The sequence below is a fragment of the Triturus cristatus genome, chromosome 10 (genome assembly GCF_964204655.1).
Source record: "Triturus cristatus chromosome 10, aTriCri1.1, whole genome shotgun sequence".
NCBI lineage: Eukaryota > Metazoa > Chordata > Amphibia > Caudata > Salamandridae > Triturus > Triturus cristatus.
The window spans coordinates 908,760,132-908,786,236 of NC_140593.1; the positions used below are offsets into that span (position 1 = coordinate 908,760,132).

The 26,105-nt window shown below is 45.5% G+C and overlaps 1 protein-coding gene across 2 annotated transcripts in view; it reads left to right on the plus strand.

Annotated features, from left to right (window-relative positions):
• The window catches only part of LOC146796236 (uncharacterized), a 199,855-nt gene that overhangs the window by 59,594 nt on the left and 114,156 nt on the right, over positions 1 to 26,105 (plus strand). Inside the window, exons 2-4 of one of the 2 annotated variants that reach the window (XM_085630186.1) lie at positions 6,712 to 6,801; positions 8,251 to 8,361; positions 9,351 to 9,617. The exons of the other annotated variant lie outside the window; for it this stretch is intronic. Coding sequence (XP_085486312.1) covers positions 6,712 to 6,801; positions 8,251 to 8,361; positions 9,351 to 9,446 — 297 coding nt within the window. The 3' untranslated portion in view covers positions 9,447 to 9,617. Of the gene's footprint in view, positions 1 to 6,711; positions 6,802 to 8,250; positions 8,362 to 9,350; positions 9,618 to 26,105 lie in introns of those variants that run through there. 2 annotated transcript variants of the gene reach the window in all.

The window sequence follows — 26,105 nt, forward strand, 5'->3', positions numbered from 1 at the left end:
GGTGTTGGGAATGGAGAAGCTCACTCTCACTCTGGCAGGCAGAGGGTCTGAGTTCCCGGAGCTTTGGCGTCCCTTCCTTGCCCTCCTCCAAACTGACATGCCCCTGCTATCTCAGATTATTGCGTCCGGCTGACACGCAAATCCCACAGCAGAAGGCCCTCCCGCGTAGACCTACTAGACTGAGATGATCCTCTGCGGGTCCTTTAATCCTTTCCTTCCCTATCCCGTGGGTTTTTCGTTGGACGAGAGGGGGGGGGGGGTGGAGGGCAGAGGGTGGACATGTTTGATGTTTGGGGAGTTTTGGGGAATATTGCCTTTGGAGGGTTCCCCCTCTTTTTTTCCTATGTTCTTCCTTTTATTATATTCTCTCTTGTAGCCTCACTCCATGCTTCTTACCTGGGTAATGCTATTGGTCGCGACAATTGTGTCAGTTATACGCAGTATTCAGGAGTCGGGGTCTGGTTTCCTTTTCTCTATTTGTATGAAAAATTAATAAAAGATTTAAACCGTAAAAACGTTTCACCCAACAATGGACCCGATTCCGATCTCGTTCAGAAAGCGAACCAAACGACTCGTGTCCGGAATGCTTTCTCTACGACTTGTGTCAGGGAAGTCCGACCGAACAAGTATGATGCATTTGAATGCATCCACATACGATTCAGTTGGACTCCCATTGACTTCAATGGGAGCCTGTGTACCGAATGAGTACCCAGGCACCCATTGACAAAAGGGATGGTTTGGAATCATCGTGCACCCTGTGGCGGGCATCCCATGGTGCCTGCCACACTGTGCATGGTCTGCAAGGAGTGGACCCCTGGGTACCCCCACGGGCACGAGTTGGAGGGTCCCAGGTGAAGGGGGGGGCCTGCTACGGGTTCCCCAAAGACCGATTCCGAAAGCTTTTTTTGATCTGGGAAAAATGAATCGTAAAGGCTGTCCGAATAGTTTATCGTACGTGCTCGCTTGGAAAACCTACTCCATAGAGCTGTAAGATTCGGCTCCAGAGGGCTCGATCTTTCCATTTCCCTTCCAGAAACTATTCGGTCCGTGCTAAGGGTTTCCAGGCATCATACTTGGTTGTTCAAAATTGGGAACAAGTTGGTCAGAATCTGTTTAGGTAAAACCAAATCCGATTCAGAGCCCTTCTGAATGAGATCGGAATCGGGCCCTATGTCTGGCATCTACATAAACCCATCCAAAATGAAGTTAAAAAAAACAACGAAACTTCACTTCTTGCATCTAAGCCCATTAATTCGAAAAACTGATTCTTGATACAATCACATTGTGAACTTATCCTATAAGAAATTGGGAATTAGCAGGCTAATTGGTAATTCCGATTCCTGTAGTAAATCCTCATTTTGGACCGGACTTTCATTAAATGAAAGAAAAAAAAATTCTAATGGGAACTGCTCTTCCTGGGCCCTTTGTAATTAGGAGACCACACATAACCAGGATGGGCGTGGTAAATGTTATCCTCCTCACATGTAATTGTTCCACTGTTAAATGCATGGAAATATGTATCACTTCAGGACATACACAACAATGGACTGGATGTTTGCCAGTCTCAGCCAAGATGCCAGAGATGCGTGTGGAAGAAAACCTACCTCCTTACCTTAGGAGGTATGGGACACAATTGAGTGCAGTTTGAGAAGCTTGCTTTGCTTGGGCGCACTGTTTAATGTGTGCACGCGGGGAAGGTAGCAGGAGGTGGGGCCCAGTGTTGATTGCTTGGACAGGAACTCATTTCTTATCATAGCTTTATTCGGAAAAAACATATCCATAAAAGAAAATATTATACATCAATAAAACATGCAAAATCACAATAATATAAAAAGAGCAAATAAAAATATACAGGACTTTACAGGGCAATGCAATAGAATCATACAGTACTCATCAAGTTATGAGCTCGGACAGCAGTTTAAAAAAAAAAAAAAAAAAGCCCCAACACACAAAATTAATTCATTGCTCAGTTCAAGGAGAATCATGTATGCTTTTTATAATCTACGTAAAAGCACCTCTAAAAAAGGAAGTAAAAAACGCTTTTTGAATTGCACATAATATCCACCGAAAAGTATAGTGTTATAGGGATTTACCAGAGCGTCCAATACATGGGTAGTGAGAGGAATCGAGGTTGGCACCAAAGCCCAAAGGAAAGCATAATAAATACATGGCCGTACCTGTCCCTAAGGCGAAAACGGAGGCCACGCTCCCAGCAGTTCATAGGTTTATTCAGATACCCAGCTAATAAATGATCATGCCCAATATTTATGAATAGAGGCACATTCAGTTTACTGGCCTCTTTGGCTGCTCTGTCCTCGCGGTAGCACTTAGGGCTGCACAAACCTCCTTTTTTACTTACTGTGGCAAAGTCCTCAGGTTTATCAAAGGCATGTCCATAGCCAGCCCTACACAAGCTGGTTCTCACCCCTGCTAACCATGGGATATCCGTACCTTTATCACAATTAAGGCAGTCCACTTTAGTGTCTCTAGTAAGCAACGCCGCTTAGTTTTCAATATAGCTAGCCAGAACAAGACAGGGCGGGCTCTAATATAATCAACATAGTGTAGGTTTAGTTCACTTTGACCCACATATTGGGGCTAGGAAATTGGGGCCCCTAAAGATCTTATGACAAAACCAATTTCCTTTGTTCTGAATATTGCGGCAGTTAGAGATGCCCCATAGGTTGCTGTGGGTGTGCCCTGACCCTTAGAAATTTGTAAAATCAGTAAAGTACCCCCCCCCCCGGGTTACGGTAACCTGAGTACTGCATCAATGGTCTTCGAGAACTTATTCCTGCAGTAAACAGTATGGTCCTTCCACAGGCTGTTGGCAGCAAAAACCAATCCCAAGTAAGGAAAAGTGCTTGTGCATTGTAAACTTTGATTAGCAGTCGAAAGCGTGTTCATTTTATACTTCCTAGACCCACAGGCCATAATAAAAGATTTTGTATAATTAGTGCGTAGGTCTAATGAGGCAATAAAGTCCACAAAGCCCCGTACTAATGGACACAGTACTGTTCATCTGGCTCAAGGCATTCCACATGACTGAAGATAAAAAAAAAAAACAGCCAAACCCACCAAAGTGGAGAGCCGTAAGGAGAGAGCAGCCCTCCTCCACCAACTGCAGTACTGGGAGACCTCATTCTGCAACACGGGCAACCTATATTTCCCCACTGGCACACACAAGATTTAACGCTCGCCTGTAGTTGTATGCGATCTGTTAGGGGCCCAGCTTCACCACACTGACGCTGAGACATGGACCCCAATTGAGTTGATTCTTGCGATCTTTGGGAGAGATCACTCTGGTTTTATTGTTTTATGTGTTATTTCCTTCCTGTTCTTTCCCTTCGTTACTTATCTAGCACCCAATGCACGGCAATGCCTTCATACATTAGCACTATGCAGACTGTCTCTCAGGATTATCTCAGTCACACCGTGTCCGAGTCTTCACCTGCACCTCCCCACAGAGTGACCAATGGTTAGGAAAATTAATTATAACATTGGGCCTCAAAGCGCCTTTGAAACACCTAGTGTTCCTGTCCATGTTGCGGGAATCTAAGTGCGACATCTGTCTAAGTCAGGAGACGCACCTTCTTAAGGTAGATTGGATGCGCTTGCGATCATGATGGTTCGATCATCAGTACTTTTCGACCAGCACAGGGAAAAGGGCACTGGGTAGCGTTTCTCTTGGCCTCTCACTTCCCCAGCAGGGTTATCCAGATGCAAGCTGAGGTCCCTGGCAGACTTTTGTTTCTGTGCAACGCCATACAGACTTACACATTTACACTCGCTACCTTATATTCGCCAAATGATCACCAAGAAGCCATTATCCTTGACGCACTGGGATAGGTGATGACAACAATGGGTACAGGGTTTCTGATAGCAGGGGATTTTAACCTGGTCCAATATCCCAGCCTGAAGAGGTCCATACAACTGATGGGACAATCGGGTACGTCTTCTCCACAGGGACAAGAGCAACTGGCCATATATGAGCTTACAGAAATATGCTGCAAACGTCATACCATATAGAGGGACTATACCTTCTTCTCAGACTCTCACCAGACCTACACTAGATTAGACCTCTATTTTGCAACTCCGCGATTATTGGCTTCTACCATCCCAATCAATATTGGCGCCACTGCACTCTGATCACTCCCTACTTAATCTCCATTCACACTTGCCAAGATTCACCCCCAACCAAGCACCGTAATTGGTGCCTCAACCATAGGCTCTTAAAATATGAGGCATAGGTCATTGAGATAAAGGTAGCAATTAGCAAATTGTTTTGGACTCTAATGATATCCCCGGAACACTTATGGCACTCTTATGGAATACTTTGAAGGCAGTGTTGCACAACCAGATCGCTTTAGCAGCACGTTTGAATTGGGATAGAAGGTATAAGACGATCCCAATTGAGAGGTAGGTAAAAGAACTGGAAGAGGCACATAAACAATCAGGCTCACATAAAATACGCGACCAACTCTCTGCAGCGTGCAAAGAGCTCAAAGCTCTAGACCTGCATATAACAGAATATGCCCGAGGAAGCAAGATGGCGGCGTAATCACAGCCGTTGCGAGAGATGCAGTGACGGCTCGCTGATCTAACCCGATCGAGGCGGAAAAAAAATTACGGACCCACTGTCTCATCTTTGCGCTAAACCTCTCCTGACAAATGCGCTTGCCGAAAATTGCGGTCTCTCTGTACCTGGTACTTTGCTGTCCCGGAAGGAGGATTATCAAAGTGCCGGTGTCTGCAGCAGCGGTAGCGGTAGCTGCAGCGGCTCTCACACCCGCGGGCTCTGCCGGACGTGTATGGGGGCGGAGCTTGCCTTCTGGTTAGGGGTGGGCGGAATTTGCGGAATTAACTTCCGCAAATTATCGCGAGAATGCAGAAAATCTCCGCAAACACGCCGGAAATATCGCGAAGATGCGGAAGTTTTTTTGCCGCCTGTTCGTGGTATTTTTTGCGTGTTCGCGGGTCGCCAACTTACCCATGCGGTCGCTCACGGGCGCGGCCATCTTGTTTTCACTTGTCCCGCCCTCTGGCGTTGTTTACTTCCTGTTCCGGGTCGCGCAATGCATGTTCGCGGTCGATATTTCCTGTTCGCGATCGCTTTTACTTGATCGCGTTGCTTTTTGCTTGCCCAGGGAGAAAATATCGCGCGAACTTGCGCACGTGGTCGCAACGGGCGCGGCCATCTTGTTTTCCACTCTATTGCATGGTTCTGGGGCCTGATTTTCAATCCTCCCTAAATCTTTTCAATCCTTTGTTTATAGCCACTTTTTTTGGATCTTTATTACTTATTATTTCTCCAACTATTTTCCTGCCTCTATTTTTGGTTTTTGTGTACTTTTTTTTTGTTTTTTAGCTACTTTTTCTCTTTGTATTGCCCGCTATTTATTTCCTTTACTCCTTTATTTATTTTACCTTTTCTTTCCCGCCCCGTCCCCAGAACCATGTCCAAGGGCAGGGCTGTTCGCCGGCGCAGCCAGAGCCGCGACCGCCTTCCTTGCGGAAGGCGGCGCCCACAAGGGGTGCATGCACGGGCCTTATTTGGGGAGGCGGAGTTGGCTGCACTAATTTTCTTTGTGCAGCGCCACCTCCCCTCAACCCTGGCAGCAGGTGGCAGGCCTGGGTCCGGGTACGGCCTCCGGGAGCGTCGGCAGCGGTGGGGGAAGGTGCGCCGCGCATCTCTGGGGTCCGGCGCACCCAGGCACAGCTGACGCACCGGTGGTCCGACATCCTGGACCGTGAGCAGGACCTGCTGGACCTGCTAGGAGTGGAGGTCCCGGGGCTTGGTGAGTACCTATTTAATTATTACAACTTTGTGTCTGTTCTTCTGCTCTATGTTATATATTGCGAATATCTTTTATTCTTTCCAACCAGCTAGAATGTTGCTGCTTGCAATACATTCCAGGTTAATAACGTTTAAAAGTCTTCTGTGATTATGACACAGGTGCTCTTCTGCGCTACTACTAATCTTACTTGTTTGCAGCTTTGCGTTTGCGCTTGCTTAGCGGGATTCTTTACGAGTTTATTTTAGAGAAATTAAGTTACGTAATGCTACAGTGACTCACGTCCACTCCTTACTTTGTCCTGTCACTAATAGATAGGGGCGGATTGATACATAGGTTTAGGTACTTTGTATGAGCTTCTAATTGGTTAGTGGTATGCGTGATGCCCCCCTCACTCAGTTACGTGACGTGCTGCTAGTACGCCAGTCTTTAGAACCTTTCTAGTTTGTTCAATGAGTGGAGGTAGGCTTTGCAGTTACTTAGCAGTAGCAGATCAGCATCAATCATACCAAAATTTGGTGTATACAAAAAATGTAGTCCTGTTCATGTGTCCTCCATGATTGGATCATACACATTGTTGAGGAATACAGTGGAAATGCATACTTAATGTACAATTGGCATGCCTGGAATAGGTGGGCTAGGTTGGGTGGTACGTTGTACTAATACTTAGGCTTACTTGTAACTTAGTTTTCTGGAATCAGAATGGAAGAATGGATTACTGTTGATAAATAGTAACTTAAGTAGTCGAACTGCGAATCCCCCGATATTACATGTTGACCAGATGAGATCGGTCAATGTAGTTATTGCAATTGTTTACATAAGTGTTTTTTGACCGTTGTTGAAAAATATTGTATTTGCTTAAGTTGACACCATCCATCAATGTTTGTCTCTTTCTTATATCTTTCCTGTTCATCAGCACCCAGGGGCAGACGGGCAGGGACTGGGCAGTCGGCGGGACAGGAACACCACCAGGAGGACACCGCTGAGGGCTCCTCTGCTGGCCCCAGTAAGTCTTCTTGTTTTTAATAATATTTCTTATTCCATAACTTTTACTGCCCCATTTCTCCCGAACTATAGTGTGTTTCCAAATGCTATTTTTTTACCACCAATTATCCTTCGATCTGTACGGTTTCAAAAAGCTTATCCCTGCCTCCGCTATGATGACTGAGTACTACTACATACTATCTGTCTGTCTGTCTGTACTGTAGTAGCTAGTCTTGCCCAGTTGGCCAGTGCCACTCTTTGTGAAAGGTTGTAATATAAAACTCATATTCACCAGTAGCTCGTACAATCCGTTGGGTCGTTGTCTTGTACTACTTTTTACTCTTGTTGATGTTTAGGCTTTGAAAATTCACAGCAACAGCCCTACCAGATTTCTTAATATTTTGATATGATACCCTATAGGACATACAACTGTTGTAGGGATCTTGCACATACATTTGCACCAGAAAATAGGATGTTGGTGATGGTAGGTTGGACCTTCCTTGCACACCTCAATCAGAAATTCCGCACCCACCACAATTCCACTGCTTGACTATAGTACTGTCTTGTCATACCTATTAGGTCTCGGAACCCTCCCCCCAAGATAACCAACAAGTAGACAACCCAGAACATTAACACACCCAACCTCTGTCGTGGAAGCAATTCACATGCACACCCTTACTTTAATTTGCTCACTCGTGTAAGTTAGTCCACTCCACACCAAATACCACAAAGTCTATGTAAGTTTAAAATTTTTATTTCAATTTGAGAAGGTCTGTACACTGTTTTCTTAGCAGCACCAACCGGCAAATCAATAACATTAAAACAATATACATTGTTACACTTATACAGTTGGGAATTAAATCATGATAACTGAAGTGGTGGAAGGCAGCACCACCATCCCATAGCAATTTAGTTTATATACATTTATAAATGAAGATGTGAGTGAAGGGAACCCTCACCTCAGAAGAACCTAGTACTGGTAGTTGGTGCATCGTTCAGAAGCTCTGGTTCGTAGAAGCGAATCTTGCGTCTGTAAAGCGAAAAAAGAAATGGTGTGCGTTAGTATATTGCAACTTGCAAGCATTTCTCAGCCGTGCCAAAAAGTGTAGCATCTATGGATAAGCAATATGGACTAACAGTAACAGTAGTACACCAGTTCTTCCTAAAAAAGTGGCTTGTTAATGTTTGTTGACCGCCTGTACGCAGCGCGTAGACTAGACAGTAGCAGTGTGAGGCAGGTCATGTGGGCTCAAAGGTGTCTTAAGAAGCTGCAAGGTAAAGGTAACGTCACATGTGCATGGCTAGGGCTAATCAAGCAAATGCTATAATGATCATATAACTTAGTGTCTACTCTACTACTACCTGATTTGTACTAGTGATTTATGTTAGTATTAACTCATTTTTCAACCTTGCTACTGATCAATAGGGGGGAGGTGTATATGTTGCCTAATAAATGTGTAATGTTTTCTAGGCGCACTACCGACCACCATTGCTGGGGCCAGCGAAGGCGACGCAGAGGGCGAGGATGCGGCAGTTGCAGATAGCAACGGAGGGGGAGTGGCAGCACCAGTGGCAGGCGGTGGTAAGTTAGATTCATAATCTTTAACTATTGTTGAACTTGACAGCACACTCACTGCAAAGGTGTACTGTATGTATATGTATACTGTACAGTTGTGAATTAGGGCCCCCATTAGGATGGTGGGCGTATTGCCCCCGCCGGGCTGGCTGGAATTCACTGCCGTCACAGCAGGGGCAAACCTCCCGCCATCCCTGTAGAAAATATTCAGACATGTCTAGGCGGAAAAGGGTTCAATATGGCGGTGGTGTCTCTCTCACCACACCGGCAGCCATATAATCTGCATTTTGGAATGCCTTTGCGTGGCGGCATTACCGTCCGCCACGGAAAGGCATGCACACATTGCAGAGTATGCTTGGGGGCCCCCATGGAGGGTACCTACCAATGCTATGGTACCCCCCCGACTTTCAAAGCAAAACGTGACAGGCTCCGTGCGAGGCCCGTCATGTTGTGCTTGGAAAAGCAGCACAACATTTTAGCATTGCTTTCAGCAAAGCCAACCAGAATTTAAATTTAAAATAACAGGGTGCGCCCGCCACTGTGCCGGGCGCATCATCCTAATTAATTGTCCCCACGGGACCCCCACCCTTTTTAGCAGTCGGATGGCGGGCGGACAAAGTCCGCCCGCTATCCAATGTCGTAAGTAAGTATGAGTTCTTGGGGACGTTTGAAGAGTGAACTAGAAGACTAGAATTCCCTTTAATTGGTATGGACTAGGAGCCGGAGTATTGAGTAACCAATGTCCTCATCTATCTGATTTCAACTCCGCTTTGAAAGTTTTATGGAGAAGAGCACCTGGTGCACTGTTCAACTAAAAAGTGTAAGACGGGTGGAAGGAAGAAGGACGGGCGACATTTAAAATGTTATGTACTACTGTGCTTTATTTTATAGTGCTACTCTACCATGCCACTATGTGTATAAATAATTACCTTGTCCTACTGTTTTATTAAGACTATATTTTACAATTGTTTTTTTTTTTTCTTTTTGATACACAGCAACTCCGAAAGTCAACCGTAAGGAGTTGGCCGCCAAGGCACGGCGCCGGAAGCTGGAGGCAATCCAGCAGGAATACCGGCGGCTGGTGGTCCTAGCCGAGGAGGAGGAGGAGGCTGCTGCAGCTACTGAAGGCTCCTCCATTGCCCCGGGCCCCAGCCACCGCCCTCCAGCGGTACGGCGCCACCGCCGGGCGGCTGCCCGCCGCCACCGTGCCATCTCCGGTGCCCCCCCACTGTGGCTGCAACTGCCGCGGCCTTAGACGCCGCGTCGCCCATTTAGAGGACCAGATTTGTGTCCTCCTCCAGTCCCGCCCCACCAGTTAGTCCCTGTCACTGCCCCTTTTTTAATTCCTGTTCGTTCTTCACTCGTTTGGGCGTTCTCTATTTCTATGGACAGTCGTTGGGGTTAGGGAGGTGGGTGGGTTAGCTTTTGTGGGTTTAGTTTATTTGTTAGGGTCAATTAAATATATTTTTCTATGTTACATGCAATGTTGTTAATGTTTTGTAGGTGGGGTAACTGTTTTACATCACACTGTTTCTTTGCTGGTGCATGGCCGCCCATAGCGTGTTTGATTTCAATAATTTGCTGACTGTATAAGACACAAACCGATAGATGCGACACACCTCACTCATTGACTGGTCCTACTATGCATTCTTTGGAGTGGTGTTTGAAACTGACATCATTGACAACATGTCCATTATTGATTCTGCCTCCCCCAAACTTCTCTCTTACCGGTGCTTGATGTTTATGTCCAACTGTGGCACAGCACTGGCTGCATGGTGAAGATGGTTTCCTTTTTCATACATGCCATGATTGGGGTGGTGGTGGTAGTATAGTAGTAGTAGTATACACTGGCAGGGTGGCAGCATTTCCAAAAAAAGAAAAGGAGATAGTCAATCGCCTTTGAGAGACTGTTAGAGGAGTAGTTGAATGAAGTACATCACAGAATTTACCGAGCAACAATTATATGCTCAAATATTTGACAAAAAAACTGAATGCTGGTTAATATGAGGATAGCCTACTAGACAGAGTTACAAACTATAGTTTTGTCGACTTGGCTATGCCTACAGTCTAACCGTTAGTGCTGTATATGAGGAATGACAACAAACAAATCCAATCAATGCCGGCAATTCATGCTGAGGTATATGTTCCTTTGTTAAATAAAATAACCTGTGAAATATCCTACTCATGGGTGGGCAAGCAGAAGAAGATCATCGCTCTGCATTGAAATTGAAGTAGTGTTGCTTTCACCACATCCGCCCCAGCAAGTGTGTGATTAAGTATTAGTGAACATTTAATTTAGTTACACCTCGACAATAAGTCACACAGCCCGGGGGAAGAGGGTTAGGGTCCGTTGATTGGATGGGAAGGGGGATTTTGGGAAAGGTTTGACATAGAAAAACAGTATGCATACATAGACAAACAAACGACAATCATTGAAGACTACCATACCATATCCATTCCATATGTTAAGGTATAAAAAAGGAAATGCATGCATGATGAGACCCGGATTACATACACTTCTATTTCTTGTTCTGTTCCGGCCTTAATACTTTTAACAGATAGCAAATAGAAATTTTAAATATTGGTAGTGAAGAATCGTAAACACAGAGCAAGCGTAATGATGATTGATAATAACTCCAAGAACACACTGTTGTAAAGAATGTATACAAGATATTAATCAAATTATTTAAAAGAAGTGAAAAGTGGATACTGTTACTGTCTTATCCTGGTCAAAAATGTGGACTGGTTTTTTGCATCTCGGCATTCCTCTTGCTCCTCTCGTCCATCAATCTTGGGTGTGTCGCCTCACCACTCGCCACTGCCCGGCTGGAATAAAAAGGTGATTGATTGGTAAGGTAATTAATATGCATTGTAATGTTTTACAAAGTTTTGGACAAGGCCCGGCCTGTAATTTTAGATTGAAAACCAAAGGGGATATTCAGAAAGAAAGTGAAAACAAATGCACAAGTGATGGTGTAGTGCACAAGTGATGGTGTAGTGCAACAAGAACACTTTCCGAGGTGGCATGTATGCATATGCATCATCTCTACTGTAGTCTGTTTCCAGCATAGACCTTCAACAGTAACAGGAGAGATCAGGCCCACAGTGCTTACCATTAGCACATCCTACGTTAACACTTTAGAGTCCTTTTTTTTTTTTCTCTCAAAGAGTTGGACAAACGCAAAGCACATTATCCATTCCAGACATAGCATTTTACAGTTAAAGTTAGTAAAATCAATGCACTGCAGTCATCCCACCGCTACACTCTATTCAACTTCTACACAGACATTTGGGTGTGCTGTGGTTGTTGTTCACGTGTTTACCTTTAGGCTTTTCCGTTTTATGCCACTCATGAAACATCCTCCTGACTTCATCATCAGCTCTGATACTTCTACTGACTGAAGATCTGCCTGCAGTACAAGTGTAATTTTTATAACACAACAAGAGTAGAAATATAAATATTAATGACTTGAGTCATTCTTTATTCTGTACAGAAAGATAGATTACCACTAGTACACTTTGACATCACTTTGTGCACAACAAACAACGCAAACACAAAGACCAATAGCTCAGAGTCAGGTGTCCAATGCATGCCATTAATTATCATCAATTATTACCTGTTCCTTCTCATCTTAAGTTAACGGGCCGTCTCTTTCGCCATCATCATGACGGACGGTGCTGTTAAGTCACAGTCATTTGCATTGCGCACATTGAGTCCCCTCCCTGTATTGAATTAAAAGCAATGTATCACCAAGATGCAGGAGAAGTACACATTTCTTGTTTGCCAGAAGAGGAAAATTAGTAATTACTAGTGTGTTCTGTAGAAAGTTGATTAGTGGCAGTGCACAATTACATCAATTCATGCGCAACACACCACAAAATCTACATCATTCAGTCTGCTATTCTGCGGCCAATGCATGGCATCAATCATTACCTGTTGCATCTCATCTCGTTAACGCTGCAGGCCGTCTCTTTCGCCATCATCATGATGGACGGTGCTGTTAAGTCACAGTCATTTGCATTGCGCAGATTGAGTGAGTCCCCTTCCTGTATTGAATTAAAAGCAATGTATCACCAAGATGCAGGAGAAGTACACATTTCTTGTTTGCCAGAAGAGGAAAATTAGTGTGTTCTGTAGAATGTTGATTAGTGGCAGTGCACAATTACATCAATTCATTCATGCGCAACACACACAACAAAATCTACATCACTCAGTCTGCTTTTCTGCGGACAATGCATGGCATCAATCATTACCTGTTGCATCTTATTTTCAGTTAATGGCCAGTCTCTCTCGGCTCTGAAGGAGGATAGCTATAGAAGTCATCAGATTCATGGTCCACTTGTTTTGGAAGGACGAGGAAAGTTTGAATTTGTTGTTACCATCATCCAATCATCATTCATGAGGGAAATGGAATTGACCAGGAGATGCAGTATGATCGAGCGGAGGAGCTGGATTCTGAGGACTGTAGTGTCAAATGGCAGACACCTGAAACTTGTATCTTAAATTAGAAGATTAGAAGACGGTGATAATGCATTGGTTGCGATTCACAAGTTTATAACCGGAACAACAGACACAAACAAAGGGGGGGAAAAAAGGGAGGAAGACGGTAAGTGCGAGCCTAATTGTCAGGGAAGTATAGCTCTTCCTCAAACTCTGGGGGATCTTCCAGTAGTAGGTAATCATCTGACACAATACTTCCGTCACCTGAGCCGCTGTCCTCATCTTCCTCTGTTTATTCATGCATTGTGTAATTCGGTGGTATGAAGTGCTGATTCATTTTGATCATTGTTAACCTCTCCACGTTTTTGGGAGATAGACTGGTCCTTCTCAAGGTTACAATGGAACCTGCAGCACTGAAAACACGTTCGGAAGAGACACTTGCGACAGGGCAAGCCAGATAGCTTATCGCCAGCCTGCTGAGCTGTGGCCATTCAGACCTTTTCCTATGCCAATACTGCACTGGGTTTTGATCAACGTACACCTCTGTTGGGTCGTCCAGATAGGCCTGGACCACCCGCTCAATGTTCAGGGTTGCTGCTGGTAAGCTTTTGTGCTGTTTTTTCTGTGCATCAGCACTGTGCTTAAGGCCCATCTTTACATACCAATCTGATAATGGTTGTACTCTGCCGAATGATCCAGTTATTGTTTTTGTAGTCGATGGTGATGGTGAGTGTTGCGATTGTGAGCCAACCGCACTGCCCTCAGCCGACGAAGTTGCACTTGATTCTGCATGGCCTGCTTCAGTATCAGTACTTGTTGTGGGTTGATGTGGCGGGCTTTTAATTAGCAGCCCTTCGTTTTCAAACTTGATGGCTGCTTCAGCTATACAACTTTTGTAGCGGGCAACATCAGTGTCGGAAAAAGAACGGAATAGTCCTAATTTTGCACGTGGATCCAGAATTGTGGCACAAATGTAATGTTCTTGTGACAAAATTTTATTTTGTATCCTTACATTTTCTGATAAGCGCCTGGATAAGCTCTCCACCAAGTCATGGGCTTGCCTTCTGTCCTCTACACCTTTGTAGGATTCAGACACATTATTCAGCTCATGCTCTAGCATTTGCAACAATGGGATAGCTTGGCCCATTGTACAGTCCTCCTTGCTGACTTCACGTGTGAAGACCTCAAAAGGAGACAGCATCTCAGTCAGGCATTGAATTAGGGTCCATTGCTCCCTCTGAAGGGTCATGCCTTTAACACTAGCATCACTGCTTCTGTACCAGACATAATCATTGAGTGACCTGTGCTGTTCGTACAGACGATCAAGCATGTAATACGTTGAGTTCCAACGTGTTGCCACCTCCTGGATGAGTGCCTTGACTGGCACCCTACGCTCACGTTGGAGGATCCTCAGCTGCTTCCGAGCTTTAAAAGAATGGCTGAAATGAGTGCATATTCTTCGGCAGATGGACAGTAAATTGCTTACTATGGGTTCTTTTTTCAGAAAGTCTTGCACTATAATGTTTATGCAGTGTGCCAAACACGGAACCCTGAAATAGGAACCAAGTTCCATGGCCTTAAGTACATTACTGCCATTGTCTGTGGCAACAAAACCAATACCAAGCCCTCTGGGCTGCAGCCATTCCAAAACCTTGGTGCGAAACTCTTCTAAAATGTTTTCAGCCGTATGAGATTTCTCCATGGCGAACATGGCTACAGTTGCATGTTTCCGAGTACCTTCAAAAATCGCAGCTGTGTCAACAACACCTCGTGCAGATAGTTGATCTTTAACCCCCACAAAAGAGATCCAGTGTGCAGTGATACACATTTAATCTGTGGCTTGGCAACTGGTCCACATGTCTGTTGTTAGGTGGATATTGTGCACAGCACTCTTCTGCAAAGCTTGTCCAACCAATTCCAGCACATCATGATGTAGTGCCGGAACAGCAATTCTTGCGAAATAGGACCGGCTTGGAACTTTCCATTTCGGGCAGATGGCAGACACAAATTCAAGGAAACCCACCCCTTCCACAAATGAAAAAGGAAGAAGGTCCAGCGCTAACATTTTAGCCAGCTTCGCATTGTACAATCGTGCCGTTGGGTGGTTGCGTTGGAACTGCCCCTCCAACCTAAACATGCTGTCAATGGTAGGCTGGCTTACTTTCCTTAGTGGTGCCATTAACCCACTAAGGCTCAACGACACAGATTGTCTCATTGAGGTACTCGCCGGTCGCCTTGGTGTCTCACCCACACTCTGAGTATGGCTCTTACTGCGGTGCCACTCTGATGTTACTGAGGAGGATGTGGGCGTTACCACTGCAGTGACTGCACTACTGGAGACAGGGCTAGAAATGCCTCCCTGTTCTTCACCTGCCACCACAATAATATCGCTCCCTGATTCCTGACCAACTTCAAAGGGTTTAGTTTTCCTACTTTCTTTTAACTTAAGTAGGTGATCCTCCCACACAATAGTGTGGTGTATTCTGAGATGACTTGCTTGTCCTCCGGTACCATAGTTTGTACCAAGCTTACCACGCCGAACACCTTGCCGACAAATTGCGCATATAGCAACGTTCTCCTCCTTGGCGCTAACAGAAAAGAAGTCCCAAACTGGGGAGGAGAACTTTCTGGCACTGCTGGATGTGCCACTTTCAACACCAGATGAACTTGAGGGGGTGCTTGAAAATATGTGACCCTGTCCACCTACACTGTGACTTTTACTACCACTTCCTACTGAGGTGGTTGAGCTGGATGTAGGTCCCTGCCGGGCCTTGGAAAATATGGCAGCTGGAGGTAGTGGTGGTGTAACCTGTGTTGGTGAGATCCGTGCTACATCCCGCTCAGTAGCAGCCTTTCTGGATAGGGTTAGAATGTCGGTCTCCAATCCCTTTGGGGCGGGAGTAATGTGCGTGATGACTGGCTCGTCTTCATCAACATCATCACCCCCCTCTTCTACATCTACCTCCATAACTCTAAGTTTTTCTGGGACCTTCCTTTTCAGAAGCAATGTCTTGTGGCGTACTTCACTCTCGGACCGAGCTGGTGGGACCCAAGTGTCATCACGATCATCAGAAGCGGGGCTTGAAGAAGAAGATGATGGACTAAGCCTCCTTTTCCTTGCTGGTGGTCTGGAAGACAATAGATGTTCTGAAACAGTGGTTTGACTTCGCTCCGCTTTGTCTGCAGGAAGCTCGATTTCCTGAAATGCCCCTACGTCAGGAGCAACAACTACTATGGTGGGCTGTTGCGGCGGCTGCTGCTGTTCTGGTTGCGGCGGCTGCTGCTGTTCTGGTTGCGGCGGCTGCTGCTGTTCTTGTTGCGGCGGCTGCTGCTGTTCTTGTTGCGGCGGCTGCTTCTGTTCTTGTTGCGGCGGCTGCTGCTGCTGTTCTTGTTGCGGCGGCTGCTGCTGCTGTTCTTGTTGCGGCGGCTGCACACTGATCTGCTGAGTTTGCGCCTGCGTTGAACTTGATTGTGTACTACTTTGCGGTAATGACATTTCTTCAACATCGCTGCCCGTTAGTAGACTGGCTACCTCTGCGACAGTAAAGCCCTTGGGCCTAGGTTGGTGGGGTTGCTGGACCGCTGTGCTGCTCCCAGCTTGGTTCCCGGACAACGCTTTGGTGCCAAAAAAAAACCTTGGCCGGCACACCACCAGTCGTGGTTAATGGCACTTCCTTTTTCTGTTCCTTCTTCTCACCAGCAACTTTCTTGGTACTGGACCTGGTACCTTTCTTTGGGGCCATCCTATTCCGACGTCAGGCAGGAGGCAGATGCACAACAAGTTCTGGTCACACGTGGGCGTGATGCGCAGCAGGACTTCTGTCTGGCTGGCAGTACAACGGGTAGCTAGGTGATGCCGATCACACCTCCTGCTCTGTCTTTTGTGCACCTAAAAGCAAAGAAGACAGGAGAATAACATCAGTGAAATGTTGCATTTGTTTTTGTGGTTCAGTTACTTAGTACTGTACTAGTGCAAACAAAAGATAGTCTAGCCATTTATGAATTTTTTTTAACTAGAGCTATGTTATACTACTAGTACTGTGTACAGCCACACTACACTCTCAAGAAGGTGATGTCTAAAAATTCAACAGATCACATAGAAAACACTTGATCAATAAAGCTGTGGCTACCTGCTCTGGTAGCAGTGGATGAAAGCAGGCCTGTTGGCAGACAAGGCCAGGCAAGCTTGCAGGCCTAGGCCTCAAAATGGCCACCAGCCACATGTCCAGGCCCAACAACATCAGCAAGGCCGCCCCAAAAAACACACTTCCCCAACTCAATCCAATGCCATCCATGCCCTAAATGATGTCTAAATTCAACAGAGCACACAGAAAACAGTAGATTACTAAAGCTGTGGCTACCTGCTCTGGTAGCAGTGGATGAAAGCAGGCCTGCTGGCAGACAAGGCCAGGCAAGCTTGCAGGCCTAGGCCTCAAAATGGCCACCAGCCACATGTCCAGGCCCAACAACATCAGCAAGGCCACCCCAAAAAACACACTTCCCCAACTCAATCCAATGCCATCCATGCCCAAAATGATGTCTAAATTCAACAGAGCACACAAAACAGTAGATTACTAAAGCTGTGGCTACCTGCTCTGGTAGCAGTGGATGAAAGCAGGCCTGTTGGCAGACAAGGCCAGGCAAGCTTGCAGGCCTAGGCCTCAAAATGGCCACCAGCCACATGGCCAGGCCCAACAACATCAGCAAGGCCACCCCAAAAAACACACTTCCCCAACTCAATCCAATGCCATCCATGCCCAAAATGATGCCTAAATTCAACAGAGCACACAGAAAACAGATTACTAAAGCTGTGGCTACCTGCTCTGGTAGCAGTGGATGAAAGCAGGCCTGTTGGCAGACAAGGCCAGGCAAGCTTGCAGGCCTAGGCCTCAAAATGGCCACCAGCCACATGGCCAGGCCCAACAACATCAGCAAGGCCACCCCAAAAAACACACTTCCCCAACTCAATCCAATGCCATCCATGCCCTAAATGATGTCTAAATTCAACAGAGCACACAGAAAACAGTAGATTACTAAAGCTGTGGCTACCTGCTCTGGTAGCAGTGGATGAAAGCAGGCCTGCTGGCAGACAAGGCCAGGCAAGCTTGCAGGCCTAGGCCTCAAAATGGCCACCAGCCACATGGCCAGGCCCAACAACATCAGCAAGGCCACCCCAAAAAACACACTTCCCCCAACTCAATCCAATGCCATCCATGCCCTAAATGATGTCTAAATTCAACAGAGCACACAGAAAACAGTAGATTACTAAAGCTGTGGCTACCTGCTCTGGTAGCAGTGGATGAAAGCAGGCCTGCTGGCAGACAAGGCCAGGCAAGCTTGCAGGCCTAGGCCTCAAAATGGCCACCAGCCACATGTCCAGGCCCAACAACATCAGCAAGGCCACCCCAAAACACACTTCCCCCAACTCAATCCAATGCCATCCATGCCCAAAATGATGTCTAAATTCAACAGAGCACACAGAAAACAGTAGATTACTAAAGCTGTGGCTACCTGCTCTGGTAGCAGTGGATGAAAGCAGGCCTGTTGGCAGACAAGGCCAGGCAAGCTTGCAGGCCTAGGCCTCAAAATGGCCACCAGCCACATGGCGAGCCCCAACAACATCAGCAAGGCCACCCCAAAAAACACACTTCCCCAACTCAATCCAATGCCATCCATGCCCTAAATGTGATTGAAAATGAAATATATTCAAAAAACAAAAGGAACAGTTGCTTCATCATGCACACACACACCCATGAGGCCATGCCCATGGCTAGCTCGGGCCTACTACTACAACCCACAAAATTAAAAAAAATTAAAAAAAAAAAGGAATGATGATAATTATCAAAAATAAATTGTAGTTACACAACAACTGCAATGCCCACAATCAAACACAACAACCACTTACTTGTAAAATATCCTATTCCAAAAATCCTGAAATCCAATTGCAATGATGCAGCAGACAAAAAGAGTGATCTTTCCAGCTCCAAATCCAAAGGCAGAATGAGCAGGAGATGGACAAAGCACTGGGAGGAGCCTGCTGAACAGGAAGTTGGAGAATCTGTGTCACTTCCTCCCTCTCTCCACCTTGTAAAAAAAAAATGACTCCTTGCACAAAAAAGGAAAGCCAAATGTGAATGTAAGGAGTTCTTTTCATCCAAAATCAGTATTTGCAGATGGTTTCATGCTGCTAGAGCCGATATTCCTCTCCAAATTGTAAATTTTACGTTGTTGAGTTCTCCAGCTTCACATTACTTCCGCCGGCGTGTCGAAAACGATATGATCGCGTTCTCTTCTTTGTCCCTGTCGCGTTGGATATGACGTGTTCGCGGTCTCTTTCTCCTGTTCGCGTTCGATTTCATGTGCCCGCGTCCTCATTCTCTGGCTCGCGATGTAGAATGACATGTTCGAGATCTCAATCTTCTCATACTCGCGCGGTGCATGATCGCGAGAAGAAAGACGTGATCGCGCGACAAATGACGTGATCGCGTGAAAAATGACTTGAATGCGGCCGCGAACTCTCGCGAGACAGCGCAAAATGGGTACCAAAATCCAACATCTCGTGGAGAACGCGACCGGGTCAAGAAAACTTGTCGGAGAACGCAGGGATTCAGGTAAGGCGATCGCGCGCGAGAATGTATTGTTTTACAGCGCGAGCAAGAAAAAAATTATCGCTAAGCTGCGGAATGCGGAAATTTTGACATTTTCGCGCTTTCGGCGGAACGCGAAAATGCCAAAATATCGCAATTTCCGCGAACGGAATTTTGGCCCAGGCCTACTTCTGGTTGGCGTCCCAGGCGGAGTTCTGCGGAGTTTCGCATCGATTCGGAGGGCGCCTGCGGTGTAGTCCTGGCGCCCTCGAAGTGGTTTCACAGGAGGAGAAGCGTAATGGCACCAAAGGCTGCAGCAGGTGGAAAGAAGGCCATACAAAGGGAAAAAAAAGTACAAGAAGGAGGAAATGTGGCAGGGAACGAGGAAGGGAGTGGGAAAGACGGTCGAGCAGGCTCATCAAAACAAACTCTGGGGAGAACCAGACAAGCTACATCCTCTACAGCCTCAATAGCTGACATCTTTTCAAGAACTGGTAAGGAGCAGGGGGGTCCAAAGTCCAAAGGTACGGCAGACAGTCGGGATAGTGCTCCCTCGGAGATTATTGAGACTGTTATTCTAAATGATTTAAAAGACGGATCCACCATCCGCGAGCAGGCATCATCCTTGGAACCTTGTCTGCACACTGTGGGGGAACATAGTGAGGGTTTGTCTATCGGAGATGAGACTAATAAAGATCTCAGGCTGCAAGAGGCTGCAAGCGATAATAGGGGCCTTCCTGAGCAGGATCCTAAAAAATCCGAAGGGGAGCTGTGTCCGCAAGAGGCCGGGCAGCAAACTTTGTTAAGTGCGACGGCTGATTTGGATATTAGCCCGGATATCGGCCTTGGCACTGGGGCTCATCAAGATGAAGGAGAAAAGGGTAGAGATAAAGATAAAGATTCTAGCGAATGCTTTTTCTCTGTTTCAGAGGGGGCAGAGTGGTCCGACGACGATGATGTCGAATGCAGCTCCTTTTTGGACTCAGAAAGTGAATTAGAGCTAGACCCCCCTGTAATTACATCTAGGCCCCCAGTGGGTCCTCCTGGGAAAAAGCAACCTCTAGCTCAGGTGGGCCTTCAAGGTGAGCTTAGCTGGGATCATTCCTCTACTTTGGCATTACAGGGCTCCCCCAATCCGGACACTGCTCATATGACTATGTTGGAAAACATTCACAAAGAGATAATCTCACATCGCGAGGAGACCCGTCAGGACAACCGTAAAGCCCAAGCCGCTATGAGGAAGATCCAGGGGGTCGTTAGGAAACTGTCTAAGACATGTGCAAACATAGGGGATCGAGTATCTAACCTGGAGCAGAGAATTGTGTCAACGGAGACAGAGTCAGCAGAGGCGATCAACCAAGTAAAGACCCAATCCGCACAAGTGGCTGACATGCAGTGGAAAATGGAGGAGATGGAGAACAGGCTACGACGGAATAACCTGAGAGTCTTGGGGATACCGGAAGGAGTCGAGGGTCAGGATATTAAGGCATACATGGTTAAACTCTTTGTGCAAGCATTCCCAGAGCTTTCTGAATGGAATTGGGCGAGCGAAATCCAACGGGTACACCGTACCCCCTTTACTGTTCGTAAAAAGTCCAAGGAAGGTGATAAGCCGAGGGCTGTGTTGGTTTTCTTTGGCAACTTTATTTTGAGGCAATCCATCGCAGAAAAAGCCAGACCAGACTCCAAAAGAAGTGGCGAAGGGGTCTCTTTCTTTGTCCGTCCCGATTTCTGCCATGCGACAGTAGAGCGCAGGTGGAGACTTAGAGGGATGATAAGCCTATTCCAGGATAAAAAGATACAAGCCTATCTGATAAACCCGGCGCAGCTGAAAATAATTAACGCAGGGAAGACTATCTTTTTCTCCTCAGAAATTAAGGCAAAAGAATACTTGGTCTCTCTTGACAAAATGGAATAGTATGTTAAGCAGGCCGGGGGAGGGATCATATATCCGGATTGTCTTCTATTACTCAACGTGTTAAAAATAAGATGATGGGGGTTCGTCCACCGATATTATGAAGGTTATAATAATAGTGGGGTCTCGACGGGACCTAAGAGTAATTTCTTTTGTTGTTTAAATTTTTGGTTTCAACGGCTAGCCGTCACTGCAAATCACGCGCACCATCCTAAGCACAGACTAGGTCTGAGCGCTTCACTAGAAGGGGGGTGGCACAGGGGGAGGGGGGCAGGGAGGGTAAGGGTGGTGGGTCAACAAAAAATGGAAAATATGGATGCAGTACGATGTTTATAGAAATTTGTCATTTTTGTAGGCAGGTAAGAGTGATTAAAACCAGTGCTAAATCGCCAAAGGATCAGATGGTCTTTGTTATATGTATATATTTTAGGGATGACCGGTATTAAAATCTGTTCAGTCAATATTGGGGGGATGAATGATTGGAGGAAACGTAACAAACTGGCATCGTTTGTGAGGCTTAATAATTTCGACATTTTGTGCCTACAAGAAACTCCCCTCCCCTGGGCTCGGAGAAGCCTCATGCATATCAATGGCTTTGAGCTATTAGCTTGTTCTACCCAATCCATGGGGGGTGTTAGACGAATTAAAACTGATAGTAGTGGGAGATGGCTATTGGTGGAGATGGTAATAGGCTTGACACTGTGTGTTGTCTATGGATCAAACTGTGACGACCCGGAGATTTTTGATTTCCTAGAAATAGTTGGTAAACTGGATACCCCCTATAATTATGTGTGGGGATATGAATATCTCGGCTGACTGGGTCAGTAACATAACGTATACCGGACGGAAACCTAGAGTTTTCAGGGCTATAAAAGCTCTTATGGATTCACATGGGATGATTGATGTGTGGGGTGTGAAAGAACCTTCTAAATCTGGCTTCACTTATTTTTCGAATCCTTTTCGAAAATACTCAAAATTGGATTATTTCTTTACATCCTCCTCAGAAATTAACAAAGTAGAAATCTTTAAACTTCCCAAATTCCTGTCGGATCATAACCCTTTGGTATTGTCATTTCAAATGGTAGGAGTACCTAAAACTCGGACACGTTGGACGTTTGAAAGAAAGCTGTTATTGGATACCCGCTATGTTGGTCATATCAGGAAATGGTTGGGTGATTTTTTTGATGCCAATAGATATAGCGCATCACGAAATGGAGTTTGGGAGGCGTTTAAGGCCGCTTTTAGAGGTGAAACAATAAGCTGTGCAGCAAGGTTGAGAAAAGAGGATAGGAGAAAGGTCGAAAAATGTCTGGAGGATTTATCAGCTGCAGAGGAACAACATACCTCTGATATTGCTCAAAACCGGGCTAGCAACGAGAGTTATAGGCTACTATTGGTAGCCAGAGCCGAACTACAGAAGGAGATTACTCAGAGAGCAATGTTGGAGTATCTATCGTCTAGGGCTAAACGGTATGAAACAGGGGAACAGGCAGGCAGAATATTAGCATTACAAATAAGGCAGGGCAAGTCTAAAAATATTATATCTCAGATGGAAGAAAATGGTATAGAATATTCTGACCCTCCAGATATTCTCCAGGTTTTTAAGAATTTTTATCAAAAATTATACACAGAAACAATATTAAATGAACCTGGGACGGAGGAGATTGGGACGGAGGAGATTGCTGATAATGGCCCTCGTTTAGCGGATGCTGCAATAGAAGAGATAGAGAGTGAGATTTCTGGGAGGGATATAGCGGAAGCCCTGCAAGGGTCAGCCATTGGCAAAGCGGCAGGCCCTGATGGAATACCTTTAGAAGTCTATCGATGTTTTGAGGCAGAGATTACCCCGCTTCTTAGTGATCTTTTCAACGGGGTAATGGGAACAGGGGTGGCCCCGGATTCATGGAAAGAAACAAACATAGTGGTGTTCCATAAGAAAGGGAAACCAAAGGACAAACCGGGCTCCTATCGCCCAATTTCGCTAATTAACTCAGACACGAAGTTATATTCTAAAATCTGGGCTAAAAGACTGGGCAGGGTCATTGGTGATCTCGTCTCCCCTTGGCAGCATGGATTTGTACCTGGGCGAGGTACCACAGATCATATTAGGAGGGCAATAGCCTTATTTGATATCCAGTCTGCAGTGGGAGGAGAGATGGCCATGATCCTGCTAGATGCAGAGAAGGCCTTTGACCGTGTCTGTTGGAATTATTTATGGCGGATTTTAATCGGTAGAGGCTTTGGTAAGAATTGTATTACAGCTCTGCGGGCAATGTATCGCGATCCAGTTGCCCGGGTTGTGGTTATGGGAGAGCGTTCTGAGAATTTATATAACGAGAGGTACGCGCCAAGGTTGTCCTTGTTCCCCTATCCTTTTTGCTCTTTATATCGACCCTCTTATTCGGGAGATCTTAGGCAGCCCCCGGATAGAACCAGTGATACATAATGGATTTGAAAACAAAATCATGGCATATGCCGATGATTTGGCTGTGATTACAACGAACCCGCAACAGACACTTGGGGTTTTGGTTCAGATGGCTTACATTTTTGGCATGAGGTCGGGGTATCTGTTAAACGAATCTAAAACCCAAATTATCTGTACAGCAAATATAGATAAAGCCGACTCTAGATATGTGGATTCAGCAATTTATCTGGGAGTTAGAATTAATGCCGCGGTTAATAAGATCACAGCAGAGAATTTTATCCCACTTGGGAAAACGATAGAAGTAGATCTCAAAAGAATCGATGTTTTACATCTCTCATTGATCGGCAGGGTCAATGTTCTCAAGATGACAATGTTTCCAAAAATCTTATATCTCTTTCGAGCTATACCTTTGTTAGTAGAGGAAAAAACTATTAAGTGGCTAGAGTCAATATTCATTAGATTTGTTTGGCAATACGGGAAACTTAGACGATCCACCAACCTTTTATCACTTCCATGGGATAGGGGGGGGCTCTCCTTACCCAATTTAAGATTGTATCATTGGTCCTGTCAGCTGGCAGAAATGTTTATTCTTTTTCAACCTACTCAACCCAATGATTCAGGGCAAGGTGATCTACAGACCCCACCATCTATATATGAGCTATTAGTTGGAAGTAAGGCATATGGTCTCCTGATGTGTGAGGTTGAACGGAGGTATCATAAAAGACCACGTTTTAAGATATTGGAAGGTGTATGGGGACTCTGGAGAGCTATATCTTGCTTTTGTAAAATACCCAAAATCCATGCGCATCTGCACCTTAGTAATTCGAGCTTATTTCGGGGTAGAGGTCTTGAGAGGAATATCCGGATCTGGCAGGAGCATGGAATCAGCACATTAGGTGATATAGTGGGGGCAGATGGGCTGATCGGCTTCGAAGCACTGCAGAGTAGAGCTGCCATCCCTTCAAGTCACTGGATCTCCTATGTTCAGCTGGCCAGTGTCATTAAAGTTTTAAGAATCAGATGGCCAACAGTGTTAAAAGTTCCTCTGATTGATATGTTGGTAACAGGGGGTATAAGAATTAAAAATGTCTATTTGTCGTTGCTGGATGCTTTACAGAGCGATATCGAGAAAATGGAGAATACTCTTGTACGGAAACTGGATAACCCCGATGTGGATCTCGATAAGGCACTCTATTTAAATAAAAAAATCTTTCGCTCTACGAATTTGAGGGCCCAGCATTATAAAACCCTGTTTGATTTATATTTCACTCCAGCAAAGCTTTTTAGGTGGGGGGTTAAAGATGACAGGTGCCCCAGATGCAATTTGGCCCAAGCAGACTTGACGCATATGTTTTATAACTGTAGCTCGTTATTAGCTATTCAGGGAGAGATAGCGAAATTTTGGGTGGAGGTGCTTGGTCGAAGGGTTGAATGGTCCTCCTCGTTGATGATATTGGGTCTAGATAATAGTTTAAAACTTGGGAAATCTGAGGAAGCTTTGGTCTTTTTAACTGTAGCAGTACTTCGGATATTAATTACCTCATGGTGGAAAGATGTAAATGCCCCTTCTTTCCAGCTATGGTTATCTAGATTATTGGCTATATATAACATTGAAATTTCTTTATATGCTCAGAAAGGGAGGAAAAAACAGGACATCGGTAAAAAGATATGGTCTCCAATCTCTGACTGGATTGCTGGAAGACCAAGAGTTTGATGTATATTGTATTGGATTTTCGAATGTATGTACATAATGCCTCCCCGTCTCATGTTTTGATATGTTCTTACCGGGCTTTGGTGCCTCTTGAAGATTTAGCATCTGTTTAATTGTTGATAATATATGGTTCTGTCTAATGTATTATGTAACATCTAAATTGCATCAATAAAAAAATATTTAAAAAAAAAAAAAAAAGAACAGAATATGCCCTTTTATGCACTAAGCAGAAGGATTATGTGGGTGCAATAAGGCGGGGTGGCTGCTGGCACACCACTTACGGGCCCAGGATGTTACATAATGGTTGGCTGAAATCAAAGGGCCACAGAGTGTCCGGTTATTGCAAAGATGAGGAAATTGGCCAGTGTTTTGAACTCTTCTTTGCCTCTCTTTACTCTGCTGTGGCCCTGGCAGAAGAAGATGCCTCCTCATATTTAGCGCAGGCCACTTTGGAGCAATTAACGTCTCCGGATGCCTCGCATTTGGATTGTGATATCCGGATGGACGAGGTGTTTTCAGCGATTTCCCACCTACAGTTGGGCAAGGCACCAGGGCAGGATGGCTATACCTCAGATTTTTATAAATTATATGCAACCTCCCTAGCTACCATTATGGTACTGCCAAAGCCCGGCAAACACCCCATACTTTTTCCTCATACAGGCCAGTTTTGC